This window comes from Buteo buteo, chromosome 22 (assembly GCF_964188355.1).
Source record: "Buteo buteo chromosome 22, bButBut1.hap1.1, whole genome shotgun sequence".
NCBI classification, from domain to species: Eukaryota; Metazoa; Chordata; class Aves; order Accipitriformes; family Accipitridae; genus Buteo; species Buteo buteo.
In genome coordinates, this window is record NC_134192.1 from 474,704 (window position 1) to 492,172 (window position 17,469).

General features: G+C 55.8%; 1 protein-coding gene across 1 annotated transcript in view; it reads left to right on the plus strand.

Moving 5' to 3' along the window:
- MID2 (midline 2) overlaps nt 1-17,187 on the plus strand; it is a 117,492-nt gene extending 100,305 nt beyond the window's left edge. Inside the window, exons 8-10 of the mRNA XM_075054059.1 lie at nt 1,245-1,406; nt 10,375-10,582; nt 13,576-17,187. Of these exons, the coding sequence (XP_074910160.1) occupies nt 1,245-1,406; nt 10,375-10,582; nt 13,576-13,978 (773 nt within the window). The 3' untranslated portion in view covers nt 13,979-17,187. The remainder of the gene's footprint in view (nt 1-1,244; nt 1,407-10,374; nt 10,583-13,575) is intronic.
- Nucleotides 17,188-17,469: the final 282 nt, after the last annotated feature.

The window sequence follows — 17,469 nt, forward strand, 5'->3', positions numbered from 1 at the left end:
CTTAAAAGAGGAGGTGTGGAGCGTTTTCCAGGCTCCTGCCTTCCAGCCGTGTGCGCGTATGCTGGCAATAGGAGGCTAAAAACCCTCCTCCAGTCACCCTTAATTCACAAACCGCTCCTCACGTATCGTCTCGCCCCTCGCCTCCAGACCTGCTGGATCCGAGAAGCCTCCAGATACTGCTTCTGAGCTTCCTCCTTATTCTTCTTTTGGTTTAAAGCAACAATCCCATGTTGTGGTAGCTGCCCCAAAGCTGTTTTCAGAGAGCCCAGAGCTGCTGCATGCTGCAGCGGGTGGTCCTGGGCACTTGCTGCCCCCGGCCCGTTGGTGCCAGCACTGGAGGTTGCTCCTTTTCCCCCAGTGCTGGCTGCTCAACGTATTTGTGCAGTCTGCAGGTTATTCTCACCCCAGCCGTGCCAGTGGCAGTAGCAGCGTCTGTGGCACCATGTAGGGTTTTCTCCTTTCCTGGAGCATTGTGTCATCCCACCTTAGATACAACACTACGTTTTCAGTATATGCTGGGCCCTGCAGCTCTGGCAGTGGAAGCCACTGCAGTGTTAGGGCTTAGTGCCTCCAGGGTCTTTGGGCTCTTAATTCCTTTCCATTTCCAGAAAGATTTTAGGCTCCTGAATGTTTTCCAAGCATCCCTTTGCTGGGAGCTGTAATCGTCTTGGAACCACTTGGCAGACCAGTCTACACAGGGAGACGAAGCATCAGCATCCCTTGGACCTGGATTATTGCTTCCCACCCCGAAGCACTGAGTGCCATGCAGGAGGAGGATTAGAGTGCAAACATGTCCCTTCCTGCTGCCAGCATTGCATATTGCAGCCCCCAGAGCAGTGGGGAGATTGCCCTGCGGGAGTGAAGAAATGTGAGAGGATGTTGGTGGGCATCGCTTTCTCCCAGCTACCGGCAGCTGCCTGTGCCGTCTGCCCTGGCTGGAAGGTTGAATTCCTTTCTCTCTGCACCCTTTCCCCATCACTTCCCACGGCGGCATCTTGAGATGCCAGCGCCCCACCCCTGGCTTTGCCTTACCAAGCATTGCCTTTATGTGATAATAAAAAAGGCTCTTTGAGTTGCTGGGGTTTATCATCTATGGAAATTTTTCTGCAGGTGCTCTTAACTCTCAGGCAGGCAGTAAATCAGCCTAAGGGATGTGTGGTCGGTGAGCTCTGCATTAGCAGCACGTGGTCTTTGTATTCTGACCTTTCCTGTGAATAAATCTTCCCCCCTCTCCTGTACCGCAGGTCTCTACAACTCCATGGACAGCTGGATGATCGTCCCCAACATCAAGCAGAACCACTACACCGTCCACGGGCTCCAGAGCGGCACCCGCTACATCTTCCTCGTCAAGGCCATAAACCAGGCGGGCAGCCGAAACAGCGAACCCGCCAGGCTCAAGACAAACAGTACGTGCCCGGGCGCTCGCCTTGCCTTGGTGGGTGGTGGGAGAGCAGCTCCATCGGCGCTCGAGTCCAAAGGGGTACGGCTGAGCCGCTCCCTGCGAGCCCACAGTTGCTGGCAGTGTGATGGAGGCCCCCGGGCTATTTAAATTATTTAACGTGTCCATCTTACTCGGTGTCTCAGCTCCTTCCCTGCCTTGAGGGATGGTCTCCTGCTACCCCACACAGGGCCTGGGGCTCCCATCAGCTCTCTGCTCCTGTCGGCACCCATCTCTATGGGTTCCTGGGGCAGCTGGGGTTTTAGGAGATCATGAAGGTCCATTTCTGGTGACTTTACATCACTGGGCTTTTGGGGGCTGATGTATGGAGTCCCAGGGCAATTGTGTACTTGTGCGTGGCTTTACTTACAGGGCGTTGCAATTCTGGGGAGTCACAAGGAGATTGAAAAGTGTCTGTGTGGTAGCGGATGGGGCTTTGCAGCCGCACGCAAAGCAGAAAAGAAGTTGTGCTTCCCATCACCTCAGGGACGGCCAAGGAGGGTTAAATATGTTTAGGGAATTCAGAGCGAGACTCGGTCAGAAATCAGAGGGCAGCAGAACCGGACCCGTCCCGACAAGGAGGGAGTTTCTGGGTCTGTAGTGGGAGGAGGGAAGCCTTTTCCCGTTGAAGGGCAGAAAATGCCCTGGGGCCGTCAGTGCCTGCTGCCTGGGGGAACGTCACAGGAGACCCAGCGTGAAATGTCGAGGGAGAAAATAAGTCAGCTCTCCAGGCATCTGCCTGCAGCTGCCCGCTCCGTGGCCGTGTCTCTTTGATGTTCATTGAGCTGTCTCTGCCCGGCCCCGGTGAGCGCAGCCCTCCCTTGTGTTTCCTTTCCCAATGTTGCAGTCGCTCCTGCCTTGACTAGGCTTCGGAGATGATTTATCGCCTCCGCCTCCTCGTTTTCTTTGCACGACTTTAAACCAAATGAAATTAAGTAAAGGCAGCGTAGCGGTGAGGCTGGAGGAAAGCTGCTGAGAAGCAAACTCCAATCCAGTTCTGCCTTGTTTATTAAAAATGTATCCCTCCTGCGGTTGCTGTTTTTAAGTGCTTCCCTGTGCTTTGAAAGGCGCTCGCTCTGGAAATAAGAAATGGGAGGCTTGAGAAGCTGAGAGTGACGCTGTGACAGCAGCGCAGAGGGGAGCGAGGGCGGTTTGCTTCGGTAGCAGCTCCCGGGGGACAGGGCTTGCTCTTTTGGTTTTTTAACTGAGCATCAGTCATTGGAGATGCCGGCATGCTGCTGAGGGCTCCTCTTCGGAGATGAACTCAATTTACTAGATTAAATAAGAGCCCAATCACGTTTTGAACTCCCCCTGTTGCAGGGATGTGTCTGCAGCAGCTTCCTGCATGTGTAAAATCTCAAGCAAGCCTCAACCTGGAGCACTGCACAAATTATTAGGTATGACCATAGTTTTCCATGTGCCAGGAGCTTCTTTCACATGACCGAATGACCAAGGAACCGATCCTGGCACCTCCTGCGATGGGAGGGAGAGGCACACAGCTTTAATGGGCACGTATCCCTCCCTGCTACTGGTTCAGCATTTATCTGCAGCCCGTGAAAAGCATTTAGGGAAACTTCTGAATTTCTGAATGTATATAACATATATTTATATATCTTCTTTCTGTGGCCAGCCTCGGTGTACAAGGGCTCCTTTGAGGTGTTCGCTGCTCATCATCAGGGCTGGTGTCGCCTGAAGGTGCTGCTGCTTTGTGCTGGATCCCCAGCACATCCTCGCTGGCCACTTCTCCTGCCTGTACTTGTCATTAATGTGGCAACAGGGTTTTCTTCTTTTCAAGTGGGCGGTTAGAAGATAGCGCACACTTTTCAACTGCTGTAACCTTGGCAGAAATGTCAGCAGCTCGACGAGGAGATGGGCCAATTAGCATATTTCACAGCCCTCTTTCTGCTCCTGAAGTGATGTTTGGAGAGATTCCTTCATCACCAGAAGGTCAGTGTCAGGACACGTATTGATTTCCGCAGCATCAGTGCTGTCAGTGCACACTAAATCTGCATTCCCAAACTGCTGGAACGGAAGAGCTTGGGAGAGTAGTTTTGGTTTAGTGACAGAGAGAAACCTTCCTCTGCTGAGTCTGGGCCTGAGTAGGTCTTATTTATTAGCAAGTGTCTAAAACTGGATGAAAGTGCCAGAAAACAGGGATGGTCCCAGCTCTGGTAGTAAATAAAGTGCAAGGAAGGTGGTTTTTACAGTCCTTGCCTTGACCATTGCAGACTGGTCTTATTCTCACTCGTATTTCTGTCTCTTCCTGATTTATGCATCTCTTGGTGAGACCTCCTGGGTTGTACAGGGTGGCTCATATCTGCATCCCATCTGAAACGGCAGTTGGATCTCACCCGCAGGGGTGGGTTTGCTGCAGCACAAGTTTGCTGCCTGAGTGATAGTCTCTGAGGTCCCTGTTAATGTCAGGATCATGTTAGTGCCGGCGCTTCCTAAGGAGTGGGATGATACCTCAGCAAGTGGCCCAGCAGGGAGTCTGTTGGAAGATTCATAGGTTTGGATGGGTTTATTGCTTTTCTGCGACTTGACAACTCAACAAGTCCTGCAGCTTTGCTTCCTCGAGGTGATGCCTGATGGGAGGACAGTAATCACTGCTGTCAAGCTCACTCTGCAAGGTGTCCTGTGGCCCACAGCCGCCTCCTGCTTGTTTGCTTCTGACTGCAGGGCAGCTGCCTGAGGGCTTATGGACCAGGCTGACAGTCCCCAGCTGCAGGGTGACAGGTCTATCAGGTTTTGTACAAGGGTGCTTCTGAATATGAGGTACGAGTGGCATCTTAGATGGCTGGTCAGAGCAGGGACATTGCTGCTGCGGGCAGGGGAGGAAGAAAAGAAGAGCAAGAAGGGCTGGCAGTATGTTACTGCGGCTCGGCTTGCTCTTCTGCTGGGCAGTGTGGTGAACACCTGCAGCGAGGACAGAGGTTGTTTCTCGAGAGCGGGAGCGCATATCCACCCCTGCCTTTCTCTCTGCAGCGTGCTTTCAGCCGAACACGGTCACCTGCCGCCTGCCCTCTCTGCTCTGCCCCGTCCCCTTCCCCTCGCCGCGGGAGGAGCGGGGCGCACGGGAGCTGCCGTGCCGCGGGGCAGGGACGGGGCCGGTGCTGTGCCGGTGGTACCGCTGCACCGACCCACCCGGCGGAGAGGGCTCGCCGCTCCTCGTCCGTTCGGCTGGATGTCGGGGATCGTCTCTTGCCTCTGGGGGATCTCGGTCCAGTTGTTTCCGTAGCCGTTATGTAAACCAGCACGCAGCCCCATCTTGGCTGTCCCTCTGGATGGCTTTTTGGACACGCTGGAGCTGGCATGGTTAGCAGGACCTGCTGAGCTTCACCGTAATTGATTCCTTTCATGAAGCATCAAGAAAAGGAAATCTGGCGGTGTAGCCGCCCCATTAACAGCCCTTGTCTTGCAGACAAATCGCTGCTGGGGTAGACAGAAAACTGAATATTCTTATCAGTACCCAGGATGGGTGAGCCTCACGGGCTCCTGCCTCTGTGCCGCCCTCCCTCGTGCACCTCTTCCAGGGAGCAAGGGGCAAACAGGAGCATCCGAAGCTGGTGCGTCTGCTCATCTCCATGGCAGGAGTGGATGGGTGGCAGGAGCCCTCTGAGGTCCAGGGGAGCTGGGCGGGAGTCCCACAGGCTCCCACCAGCCAGCACCCCCTCCTCAGCCCGTCTCCATTCCCGGCACACCGCTGACCTGCTTAATTGACCTTGAACGTTTTCCTAGCGGCAGTGCTGGCCGCCTCCTCCTCCCTCTTTGCTCCCGCACACCCAAGGCCAGCCAGGATTTCCTCCTCTGCTCAGATGCTGCAGTGCTCAAGACTTCGCAGGGAAGGGAAGTGTAATTAAGCTGATAAACACCCTGGAGGGTGCAGCTTGCTGTGTCCAGCCCTGGAGCTGGCCCGTTTCCCACAGCTCTCAAGCCCCATGCAGGCGCCATGGATGGATGAATCGGTGAAAGGCTATAAGGAATATTCCAGCAAGGCTAATCTGTGAGATAAAAGTTACCTGAGTGACCTGCCCAGGATCTAAACTTTAATGAAAACTTGACAGGAGGAACCGCCATAACTCCCAGCTCTGCCAGGCAGGGCTGGGGGGGCTGGAGGGGTGCAGTAACCTGGGAGTAAAGGGGAAGGTGATGGAGGCTTTGGGCAAGGGGCGGGTATATGAAGGCTGCTCTGCCCATGCTCCGTCTCGTGCAGTCGAAGCTCCCCCCGCCAGAAGACATTGCAGAGCAGTTTCTGTCTATGGGGGGACCCTGGATGGCAGGACCAAGCAGTTCTTTTCTCTTGCATTGTCTTCCCTTGCCTATGAAAAATGTAATTCTCCCCTCTCCCTTCACCTCTGGTTTGTGCTGCCTGCAGGACAGAGGTGCAGTTGGGGTGCTGGCAGTGTCCCCCAGCTGTGGGGCAGCCCCCTCGCCTGGCTGGGCTCTGCTGCCGCTACCTGCTCCATGGCAGGGGCCCTCTGCTGTCCTTGAGTCATGAGTCCTCCAGCATCTTCCCATAACCCAGCTTGTCCAGCACAGCATCATTTGGGGCACACGGTGCAGGCAGCCGCAAACACAGAGGACCCCGCTGGGCTCACATGCTGGGGATTTGAGGCAGCTGAGGTTGGGACCATTGAGAGTCTGTGAATCCGTGTTGTTTCCCAGTGCCAGGGCGGTATTTTGGGAAGGGGGTCAGATGGGAGCAGGCGCCCGGCTGTGTCCTCTGAAACGCCCTCTGTCCCGAGTAAGATTTTGCAGCCCAGCCTGTGTGCTTTTTAACTCCCCTCTTGCCCATCACAGCACGCTGTCTGTAGATATTACTCGAGCCCTTGGGCCAGGATGTGCCAGCACAAACCAGTGACAAGGGCTGGACTCCAGTTGTTCACACTGACCTTAAAAAGGGGTCGCCTTCATGAAAAGGGCTGTGACTGTCTCTCTCCTGACGGAGCCGAGTATTTTTATACTTCGCTTCCTCAGAGCTTGTCTCTTTGCATTACTGCTGGAGAAAGATAGCTACAGAAATATTAAAATAGCTAGAGGAAAGGAGGGGGCGGGTCACTCCCAATTTGCAGCTTTACTTTCAGGCCTCTCAACTCAATTATCTAGAAAATTGGGCTCCAAGGAAAATCAACACAAGCTACCATCAGGTAACAGAGAGCAGTGCAGATGAGCTCCATTACAGGGTCGCACTTGAAAGCTCTCCAGCCTTGCCGTAGCTAATGCTGCTGGCTGTTTGCAATGGTTCCTAGCTCTGGCTTGGAACCCCCCTCTCTGCATAGCGTTGGCGTGGGTGTTTCTCCTTGCCAAGCCTCGGTGTCCGTAGCCAAAAACGGGAGCATGCGGGAGGGCACAGCTCATTGTACGCCGCAGCACCTTCCCCTGAGCCAGGCCAGGGACCGCTCCAGGTACCAAAGCCTGGTTTTTAAGTTGCTTGCAGTTATTTAAGGTGTTTTGCCATGGCTGCGCTATTCAGTTTGCTTTGTGCTAAAGTAGATGAATGCCTGTAGAAGTCCCATCTGGTATCTATAAGCTCTTTACTGTATCTTGCATGAAAAGTCAGTGACAAAATCCCCTAGAACTCGGTTTGCTTCTTTACAGCATCTTGGGGTTTTGTTTGCAAAAACAGGGATAGTCTGGGGGCTTCTAGAGGGAAATCATTGAAAATAAGGAGGTCAGATGAAGCCTGTGCTTTGGAAGCAGGTGACAGGGGAGTGCTGGGGAGCTCACCCAGGTTTGGTCTCACTTCTGCATAACCAGGGTGTGCAGAGGCAGCCGTGAGAAATGCTGTGAGCGTGGGAGGCGTGCCCGGCCCCGAGAGCGAGCCCCCGCTGCAGGAGGACATCGTCGTGGCGGCAGATCTAGAACCAGAGCTGTGCCGAGGGCCCTGACGCGACGGTCCCAGCCGCCCTGCCCCGCAGAAGGCACACGGCCAGTGTGTGCACCGTGCACAGGGGTTACCTGTAGAGCCAGAGCCGAACGCAGGCCCATCATTTTACACGTCTCTTCTGGAGTGATGTGGGCTGGGGCAGAGCACGGAGGATTTTTTTCGGTCTGGTGGAAAGGAGATCGCTGTCGCTGCTGCTCAGCAGCTGCTTTGGCTCAGCTGCGCTGTTGATACGGGTTTGCATGCAGCTGATAATATATCGGGGCTCTACTTTTGCAGTTCCCTTTAAGAAAAAAACAGGGAATTACAGATGGAGAAACCTCTGGGGAAAAAAAGGAAAAACAAACCACCATTAAATTTGCAAAGCCAAGAGCACAGGATTTAATTCTGATGCTTTTTAAGTTGCACGTGCAATTTAATTTTATGCCTGCTATTCCCGCATTATGCAGCAGTTGTTAATGTGCGGTCACACACCCCTCACCCCGCTGGGCTCCCCGGTGGTGGCAGCGATGAGGGGCTGCAGCAGAGCGAGTGCCTGCTCGCTGGTGTCCCCAGCTGGGCTCGCTGCTCGGAAGAGCTGGCTCCTGCCACAGCCATCCGGTGCCTTCATCAGTCGCACATTGTCACCAGCGCTACTGGAACAGACTATTGCAGAAATGTTTGGTGCAGCATTTCCACCCCTGCTGAGACTCTCCATAGGAAAACCCACCGTTCTTGTGGGACCCAACTGCCCCACGCTCACCCGCTTCCCGATGGTGTGGTCCCCACAGGCTTGGCCGGGGCTCCCTGCTGCCGCTCCCCTGGGGCTGGGTGCTGTACTCCCCATAGGAGGGTGCAGGAATAGAGCAGCAGTTTCCCAGAGTAGCTTTTCTTTTGCAGCAGCAGCCAGGGTCAGTCACCAGCCCTCAGCACCCCCAGGGCTGCTCCCGTGTTGTACAGAGGGGTAAACTGAGGCACGGTCTGTGCCCGAAGCCTGTGACTGTGTGGGGATGGAGCAGAAGATCCTCAGGGCTGAGCAAACTTATCTAGCCATACCAAAAAAGCAGTGCTGTATAGAGAAGCCAAAGCCTCTCCCAAATTGAGAGCAAAGAGAGTGATGGGAAAACGCTGGAGGAGAGAGCAGAGGGGCTCCCTAAACACGCTGGCTCTCTCCCCTCGCTGCACCGGAATGGAGGGCTTCATTTTGGGCTTCTCAAAATGCAACCTTCTGGCTTCTCCCTTCCACATCTGGTCTTAAAATGACACTAAATTATTAAAGGAGAAAAAAAAAAGAGCATTGAAGCAAAAGGGATTGTGAATTCCACACACACACCTCCACCCCCCCAAAAAAAAGCTAATCTTGGTGCAGAAGAGCCGCTCTGGCAGGGCAGTGGGAGTTCAGGGGCTGGGCATCAGCCTGGGCATCACTGGCAGGGCTGCCACAAGCAGCCCAAGCAGAAAATGCACCAAATCCCCCGACCCCGCATACTAAGTCTGTGTTTGCAAGTCTTTTCCTGACCCCCTCCCCACCTCCGCCCCTGCACGCACAAGACCTGGCCTCGGGAGCCGGTGAGGGTTAGTTTTGTGGTGAGGCTGTGTGGCACCAAAAACTGGAGCCTTCCAGAGAAATCCTTGGTGCTTGCTGTTGAATGGGTTGCGGAGCTGGTGCCCAGAAGAGATGGTGTTTATCGATGCAAGGGAGGGCAGACGTTCCCTTGGCCCTGTGGATCTTCAGGAGGGTTTTATCAAAGCAAGCAGGACAGCCAGCGTGTGTCAATTAGGAAACGGTCTGGCTTTCTGTGTGCTGGTGACATTACAAAGGAATTGCAGTTGGGTTTCAGGCCAGCATTAAAGATCTGCAGAATCCATCAAGCTCAATTCTGTTAATCGCGGAGGAAGCCCCAGGGCGTGCGCTCGCTGGCTGGCTGGCCCTGGGCTCACACCTCCCTTCCAGCCTCCGCTAAACACGGGCTGGACCCAACGCCTTTGATTTGCTTCCACCACCACGTGCACAGCCCAGACTATCTTCTCCAAGCAGTGAGACCTTGTTTGGCAGCGGAGAAGCGCTGGAAAACCTCGGGTGTGCTTCCTGTAAAATGTAATAGCAGCCTGCACGCTACGGGGAGCAGTCTGCGTTGGCTGCTGATGGGGATTCGGGGACGTGCTTGACGCTGCAGTACCGCTTCTGTGATTCAGTACTGTTATACTAGCACTTAAGGATCTGTTCTCCCTTCCCTGTGCTCGTGTAACTCTAATTATTGCTAATAGAGTATGGATCCATTCAGGAATTCAGGCTACACGCCGTGCCTAGGTTTGGTTCACAGTGCATCTTGATGTGATGGCATCTTCAGTGCCATTTCCATTACCTGGAAACATCCCCCCATTTCTGCCACATTTTACGTCATTAACAGAGGGCAAAAGGGAGTTGCTCTGATGGGGAATGAGGCATCTGAAGGGGTAATACACAATAAGGAGACCCCAGATGTTTCCCAGCCCCTCACTTAAGGATCCCTGCCAGGACGACACAGCCCTGCCTGACGCGCTGTCCTGCCCAGCCTGGCTGCTCTCAAAGCCGGATTCTCCCTGGGGAACAGAGAGCTCACTCTCTGCAGCTCATTTCTCTCTACCTTTTTGAGTTTCACCTCCTTTCCCTCTGTTTGGTCGGGGAAGGTGGGTGATTCCCAGGCTGGGGAATAAGCCCAAGGCGCAGGTGCTGCTCTCGTCCCTGCTCCCCTCTGTCTCACTGGCGGTGCCTGGGGGGGTGGTTTGCTTGCAGGCGTGGGCAGCGGTGACTTGCTTTCTCTTTCCAGCAGGGCTGGGGAAGCCGCTGCAGGCACTGGGGGCACAGGGACTGATGGTTTACAGGTCAGCCTGTGACAATAGGTGCACAAGGCACGTGGATGAGCCTCGGCGTCTTGCTGGGCATCTGTAATCCAGTTTCCTTGGCTGGTGGGGGAACCTTCGGCTCACAGAGGATGTCCAGAGAGCCTGGGGCAGACGTTTCCTGCCATGTTCTGCCTGTACGATGATGGTAACAAGCATAAATCCTAATCCATGTGTCTTTTTCTAACAGGTCAGCCTTTTAAGCTGGACCCCAAGATGGCTCACAAGAAGTTGAAGATCTCCAATGATGGGCTGCAGATGGAGAAGGACGAGAGCTCCTTGAAGAAGAGCCACACGCCTGAGAGGTTCAGTGGGACAGGATGCTATGGGGCAGCAGGCAACGTCTTCATTGACAGCGGCTGCCACTACTGGGAGGTGGTGGTGGGATCCTCGACCTGGTAGGCAGCACCGTTGTCTTCTCTCCCTCTTCTAGAGGCCCTCAGATTTCCCCAGAGATGTTGTGGGACATGCTAGGGTTAAAGGCCAGGATTTTGGCAGAGCTGCTCATGGGCAGGGAGGTGGTTGAGACCTTAAATCTGGGTGGCTGTGGCTTTCAAGGTTTATGAGTTTCTCCTCTCTGCCAGAAGCCTTTGGGTCTGGTCCAGTCAGGCTCCAAGGTGAAGCTTGTATCTTCATTTCCCTCACTTGCTGAACCTGCTAATGCCTGCTAGGGCTCAAATCTCACCTCAATGGCAGAGCAGAGGTGCCACAGAGCTTCAAATCTGCTGGTTTTCCCATGTGCGGTGCCCTCCCTGGGCTGTCTCGTGGAAGGTCCCGCTTAGCTGGGGCAGACATGGTTATGAAGCCTGAGCTGGAAGGCTAAGCAGAGGGGGACCACAGCTAAGCAGAGGAGACAGGGGTGTCTCCAGGGGAGGCTTGCAAAGACCTGGCGAGCCACTGAAATATGTGAGGGCGGGCAGCTCAGGGGGAGCCTGTCCCACGCCTGCTTCACTTTATTTCATCCTATATTCATACCCCAGCATTGCAGGCTGGTAGGAAAAACCATCCCAAGCAGTGGGTCCCCCTACTTGTGGGGACATTCGTCTCTGCTCTGTGATGGCAAAGGGGCCAGCGGAGCAAAGCAGAGGGTGATGCTTTGTTTGCTGTTTGCTCTCCATCACCCTGTGCTGCTGCCGCGTGGCTCTGCCTCGGGAGAGGCTGCCTTCGTTGCCATGATCTGTTTCTCTTGAGCGAGGGCAAGTCCATGTCTCCCTCCGACCGGCAGGAACACAGAGCTTTGTCCCCACCTCGGGGCAGCCTGGCATCTGCTGAAGGCCACCAGGCTTGGTGGAGCACCAGGAGCAATGGCAGCCCTGGACGCAGCACCTCCTCTGCAGTGATTGCTCTCAGCTGGGGCTGTTCTCTGGTCTAGGCTCCACGGGTGGATGCTGCAAGAGTGGGAGGGCAAGAGCCCAGCCTCCCTGTGCTCTGTGGGAGGTGAAGGCAGCATTCCCAGGGGTTACAAGGATGGGGATTGCTTTAGCCCCGCTCCTCCCCAGCAGCCTGCTGCCTTATTCCCAGTGCCCTTGTCAGAGATGCTTGCACAGAAGCACAGCCCCAAGTACAGCTTCTTGCGCCCAGTAGTGGCAAGGAGCATCCCTGACCCCACAGCACCTCCCTACTGCATCTCAGCGGGCGCCCCCAGCCCAGACTTAGCCCCAAGCCCAAGTCCCTGCCTGCAAAACACATCTGGGCAGAAGCAGAAGGAATGAGTCAGGGATGCAAGCTTCGTTAAAAAGCAGTTTCTGACTTCAGCAACTTGATTTGTGAGTTGTTTCTCAAGCAATAATTATATCTGGAGCTGTTTCTTAGAAATAGATCTGTTCCAGGCGTTGTTTTGCTGATGACTGAATACCACAAGACCTTCAGAGGAGGAAATAGCTTTCAAATATATAGCAGCTCCTTGGGCTCTGTGGAGGGGTGCATTCAGGTGCAGAAGGAGCACGGCCGCGTTAATTGAGTCGGCTGTGGCTGTGACTCAGAGCGAGCCCGGAGCCCTGACTCCTGGTGAGGCTTATAGCAAGGATGCTCTGATCAAAGGCGGAGTGGGACCTGCAGCTCTCAGCAGCCTTCAGTGCCACCTCCCGTCTCCCCAAGCCTCAGCCCCCTGCACTGACACCCACAGCCCTTCCCCGCTTCGCCCCATCCCTTCGTTGGCACTGCGGGCAGGGCGATACTTTCACACAGGTTAACGCTGCCAGTGCTGTTCGTGTGCTGCCTCCTTCGTGGTGTGTAATGAGGACTCAGATGGTCCTAGGAACCCATGTCCCTCTCCGGGAGCTCCAGCTGCGGAGGAGCTGGTATTTGAGTGCTGCTGCAAAACACATCTCCTCTCCCTCAGACAGATCCGCAAGGAATGCAGCACACACCAGCCTGGTTTGGGGAACGGATCGTCGCCTGGCTTTGCCCTTCTCCCTGTCCTGCTCTCCCCAGCCAGTCACTCTTGACCAAAGCTTGCTGGTTCTTCCAACTGACCAGAGGGATTTTGAGAACAGAGAGTGACAGCAGTGAAAAGCCGAAGAGGCACACCACACGCTCTCTTCGTGTCCCCTAACTCATGACCACAAACTTCAGGGGAATGATGCTCTCCTCCCAGGAGGGAAGGTCTCGCAGCAGGCTGGCAGCTCCGCTCTGCAGTGGCAGGGGGAGCGGATCAGGAGCTTTGTGTCCCCGGGGGTTTGGAGGAGAGGGGTGTCACTTCTTGCCTTTCCCTGAACCCTGTGCTTGCAGCTGCTGCCTGAGGCAGAAAGCAGAGCTGGTGCTCGGGGGTCATTAACAGAGAAACCCCTCTCCCTGACCCAGAGAGCTGGCTGTGGTTTCTGGCTGTGCCTGTCTCCCCTCTCTGTTGGGGAAGGGGGGCTCAGCCTGCTGCACAGCAGCAGCCCTGGCTCAGAAATCGCTCCCAGTGCTCACTGCCATCAGGCTCAGCCTCCCATCCAGCCCCAGGCTGAAAAATGCCTTCACACAAAGCACGCTTAGAAGTGAAACAATTGGGGTTTATTATGGAAAGCCCCTACCAGACAGATCCCCAGAAAGCCTCTGCTACCAAGCTGAGCCGGGAGGCATTACAGCAGCATTATCAAGCTGCTGCGTTGTTAAAGCTGCTTGTGCCACACAGTGGGGGTAAAATGGACGGTTCCTGCTGCAAGCGCCCAGCTGTGTCACCTTTGCCTCTCGCCCTGCCTGGCAGCAGGAGGTTGCATGGGGAGGGAGTGATGCTTTTCCCCAGTGAAGCCTCTGCAAGTGGCTTTTCAGCCATGTAAAGCTGTTGCTGTGCTGCTTCCACAGTCGGGTGGACTTTTAAAGCATGGGGTGCCAGGAGCCGTCAGGGCTGGACTTTGTCCTGTGCTGAGGCTGGAGGTTGCTAAGCAAAGTTTCTCCTCCCTTGCAGGTACGCCATCGGCGTGGCTTACAAGTCGGCCCCCAAGAATGAGTGGATCGGGAAGAATTCCTCATCTTGGGTCTTCTCCCGCTGCAACAACAACTTCGTGGTGAGGCACAACAACAAGGAGATGCTGGTGGAGGTCCACCCGCAGATGAAGCGTCTCGGCGTCCTCCTGGATTATGACAACAACGCGCTCTCCTTCTACGACCCGGCCAACTCCCTCCACCTCCACACGTTTGAAGTCTCCTTCATCCTACCGGTGTGTCCGACCTTCACCATCTGGAACAAATCCTTGATGATCCTCTCGGGTCTGCCCGCCCCAGACTTCATCGATTACCCAGAGCAGCAGGAGTGTAACTGCAGGCCCCAGGAGTCCCCGTACGTATCAGGGATGAAAGCCTGTCACTAGGCTGCCCTAGCCCTGCCCGTGCCCTACGGTGGCACCAGCGATGCCGGCAGGTGCCGGTGGTTGGAGTCGGCTGCCGGGAGCCTGCTGGCAGCCGTGCCGGAGAGCCGCTGTGCAGCCGTAACGCTCCAGCAAGTGAGCACCTTCCCACACGCAGCTCAATTTTTTTTTTTAAGGGGAAAGAGGAAGAACCTCTAACCACGCTGAAAATAAACTCCTGTTGGCAAGCTCCGCTCCGTGCGCGTGTGCAGCTTGTGCAACTCCTTGGTGGTGTACTCTGATCTCTCCCGAAGCGGATTGTCAGCTGGATGGTTTTGTCTTCCCTTGGGGGCTGGAAAGGCTGGGGCGGGTTTTGGGGTGACCTTCTGAGGCACTGCTGCGGTCAGGGGGACATCTCGTGTGTCCCTGCAAGGCGCAGGTTGGAACAGAAGGGATTTGCTTTCTGGAGCCTGTTGGTAGCTTGTCTCGAGAGCCAGGGGGGACCTGAGGATCGTTTTCTGGGAGGACTTTCTGTTTGGCTGAAGTTCGGTAGCTTCTCTGGTGTGGTAGATAATTGCGTGGACCCCTCGCGCTTGGTGAGCGCAGGCGCTGGTTATGAGGTGGATGGTGGTTATGTGGTGGATGGTCTGCGAGAGCGAAGGCAGCGCTGAGGACGGTCCCGCTGCCTCTCCGGCTGCGTGCATGCTGCTGCTGGCCGTGTTCCCTGTGCTTGGCTGGGATTGCAGTCCCACAGTGGAGGGCAGCTGGCCGCGGACCCCCACCCCACCATGTCTTCTCCTTTGGGAGCTCACCAGGAGTCAGGGAGGCCCCCACCCTTAAGGAGCAAGCTGAGGAGCATCTCGCCCCCGGCACAGAGGTTAGGCAGATGCTCCTTCCCGACGCAGGGTCCAGCCAACTGTGCCCCACCACCTGCGGCTCTGTGTAGACCTCCATTAGTTTCATGTCTAGGGTCCCTGCAGAAAAAACATACCTCCCCGTGCTGAGCAGATGGTCAAGTCCTGCCCAAAGACCATCTCTGTCCTTAATGACCCCAAATCTCAATTTATGACCCCAAATCTTGGGTCTTGGTTTGTTCTCCACCATGGTGGTGTGAGCGTGGAGCCGTCCTGTTTTCTCTGTGGGAAAGGACTGAATCCATCCCAGGGCCTGCAGCCCCTGGTTACTGGGAGCTCTTCGGCTGCCACCAGCGCCCCCAGTAACCGCAAGCACCAAGTCCCCTGGCCAAGCTTCAGTTTCCACATTTGCTTAAAAGCCAGGAGGAGCTGGGCCAGGCACACCGGTCCCTGTGTCGCAGGGAGCAAAGACCCAGCATGGGCACCTGCAGCCAGGGTCCACGGCACGATTCGATGCGGGTGGGCATGTGAATGGCCACATCGTACCCACGGCAGGCGGCGTGGCACGGCGTGGCGGGGAGGCCTGGGGAAGCGAGGAGGTCAGGCAGCACGGTGGCCCAAGACGGGCTGGTGTTTGAGCTTTGGTTTGTGGTGTTTGAAAGCCCTTTTTGCTCCTCTGGATGTGGTGCTGTCAGGTGCCTCGGTGGCATTGCATGGGGACCGTCAGGCTGAGACCTCCTAGTTCTGCCAGCCTTTTCCTTTTTTTTTTTTTGGATGTTGCTGATAGGGAACTACCTCAAAGCCCAGCCTCAGGGGTAGGTGGCCAGTTCAGACAGGGTGACAGCACTTCGAGGTTTGTCCCACAAGGGCTGCGGGAGAGGCTGGTTGGACTCGGCTGGAGCCAGTTGGCCCTGTCTAAAAGTGGGTGCTCCCCGCCAGCGACCTGTCCTGCGGGACACTTGTCATTAAGTCTGGTGGTGGCAGCTGCCAGGCGATAGCTTTGTCCAGGGAGAGCGTGTATAAAAAGAGTCTGTTTCTCAGCACAGCATCCCTCCACTTTACCTGGCTGACGTTTTTGGGGACTGGCCGCCTGCTGCTGCAGGAAGGGAGGCGGGTGTCCCCTGCGGGGAAGGGATCTGCCACCCGCACTGCCGAGCCTCTGATCCAGGCTGCTTTCCCGTGGTGCTTGCGGCGGGTGGTGCACCCCTCCCGAGCGGACAGAGCGGTTTTATTTGCTTCTTCTGGCCCCCAGAGTGCGAGCACCGGGTGGGGATGCAGCAGGGTCGCGCCTGCCATTCCCCACAGCTAAGCACACAAACACAATTGATTTTAAGAGGATAAAGTTGCCATTTTCAGTTGGATGTTTTTTCAAAGCCGCATGGGGCTATCACGAAAGTCTTTTCCCCGTGTCCCGGTCCCGTCCGGGGCTGCTCATAATGTGTCAACCTCAAACGAATGCCCAAGCACTGGAGATGGATTTTAGCGTTTGCAATCCAGGTGCCGAGCTTTCCGCCGGCACCGGCACCGCTTTGACTGGCTTATTGCTAGAGGACTCGGCGCACCCCTTAGCTCAGAGCACACGAGCCATTAACGTGACATTTGCACCTGATGAAATTGCACTAATCGCGGTGGGATCCCCCTCCCCCGCCGCACACGTCCCGGGCCAGGCGGGAGGACGCAGCGGGCAGCTGGCGCGGACCCCCCCGCCCGGGGGAGCCCCGCACCCCGAGCAGGCAGTTCCGGGGACGGGGCCCTTCCCGAGTCACCCACCTCTCCCCCTCCCGGTTTTGGAAAAGCCAACCCCGCCCGGGCGTTACCAGGAGGGGGGAGGAGCGGCCCCGCCCCTGCTCCGAAAGCGATGCTCCCCCCGCGGCCCATGAGCGAGCGATCCTATTGGTTAAAACCGCCTGGTGTACGATGACACAGCAGTCGTTTCAGCCAATCCGGGCCCCTGCGGGCTCTGCAGCCCTGGGTTATGAATGAACGCGTTTCCCACGGCCCCTGCGGGGGGGGGGTTGGGGGGTTGGGGGCTGCCGCTGGCTCCTCTGCTCCCGGGGACTCCGTTGTACAGACTTGGGATGTGGTGAACCCCTGGTTACCGTGCGACCCGTCAGCCTCTCCTCTTCCATGTGTAACATACTTGTTTCGGGTTTGGTTTGGGGGAGGGTTGTTCTTCCTGTTATGTTTTTTCCCTTTTTTGTTGGGTTTTTTTTTGCAACTTCTTTGTTAATGTGTATATATATATATATATAAAATATAATATAATATATATACGTTACTGGATATGTCTGTGTGTGGCGGAGATTGTGCAATGTGTGACATCCCTGGTCCTGGGGTGCTCTCTATGGCAATCACAGTTGGCATCCTCCAAACCTCTGACAAAATGCAGACCGTGAACCTCGGGGTTACCCAGGCGCGGGCATAGCAGTAAGTCAGCAACACAGAAGGAAAGGCCTTTATTTAATAGAACCCAGGATGGGGCTGAGAAGCCAGCCCAGCTGAGTCCTGGCTGGCAAAAGCCCCTGAGAGCACAGCAGGCTCCACAGGGCAGCTCAGCAGGAGACGGGAGGGTTTGCTCTCCCTGGCGATGACGCTAAGTGTCACATTTGCTCAGGGGGACCTGTCAAACATTTGGCTGTGCATCCGCAGGAGCAGGGGGAT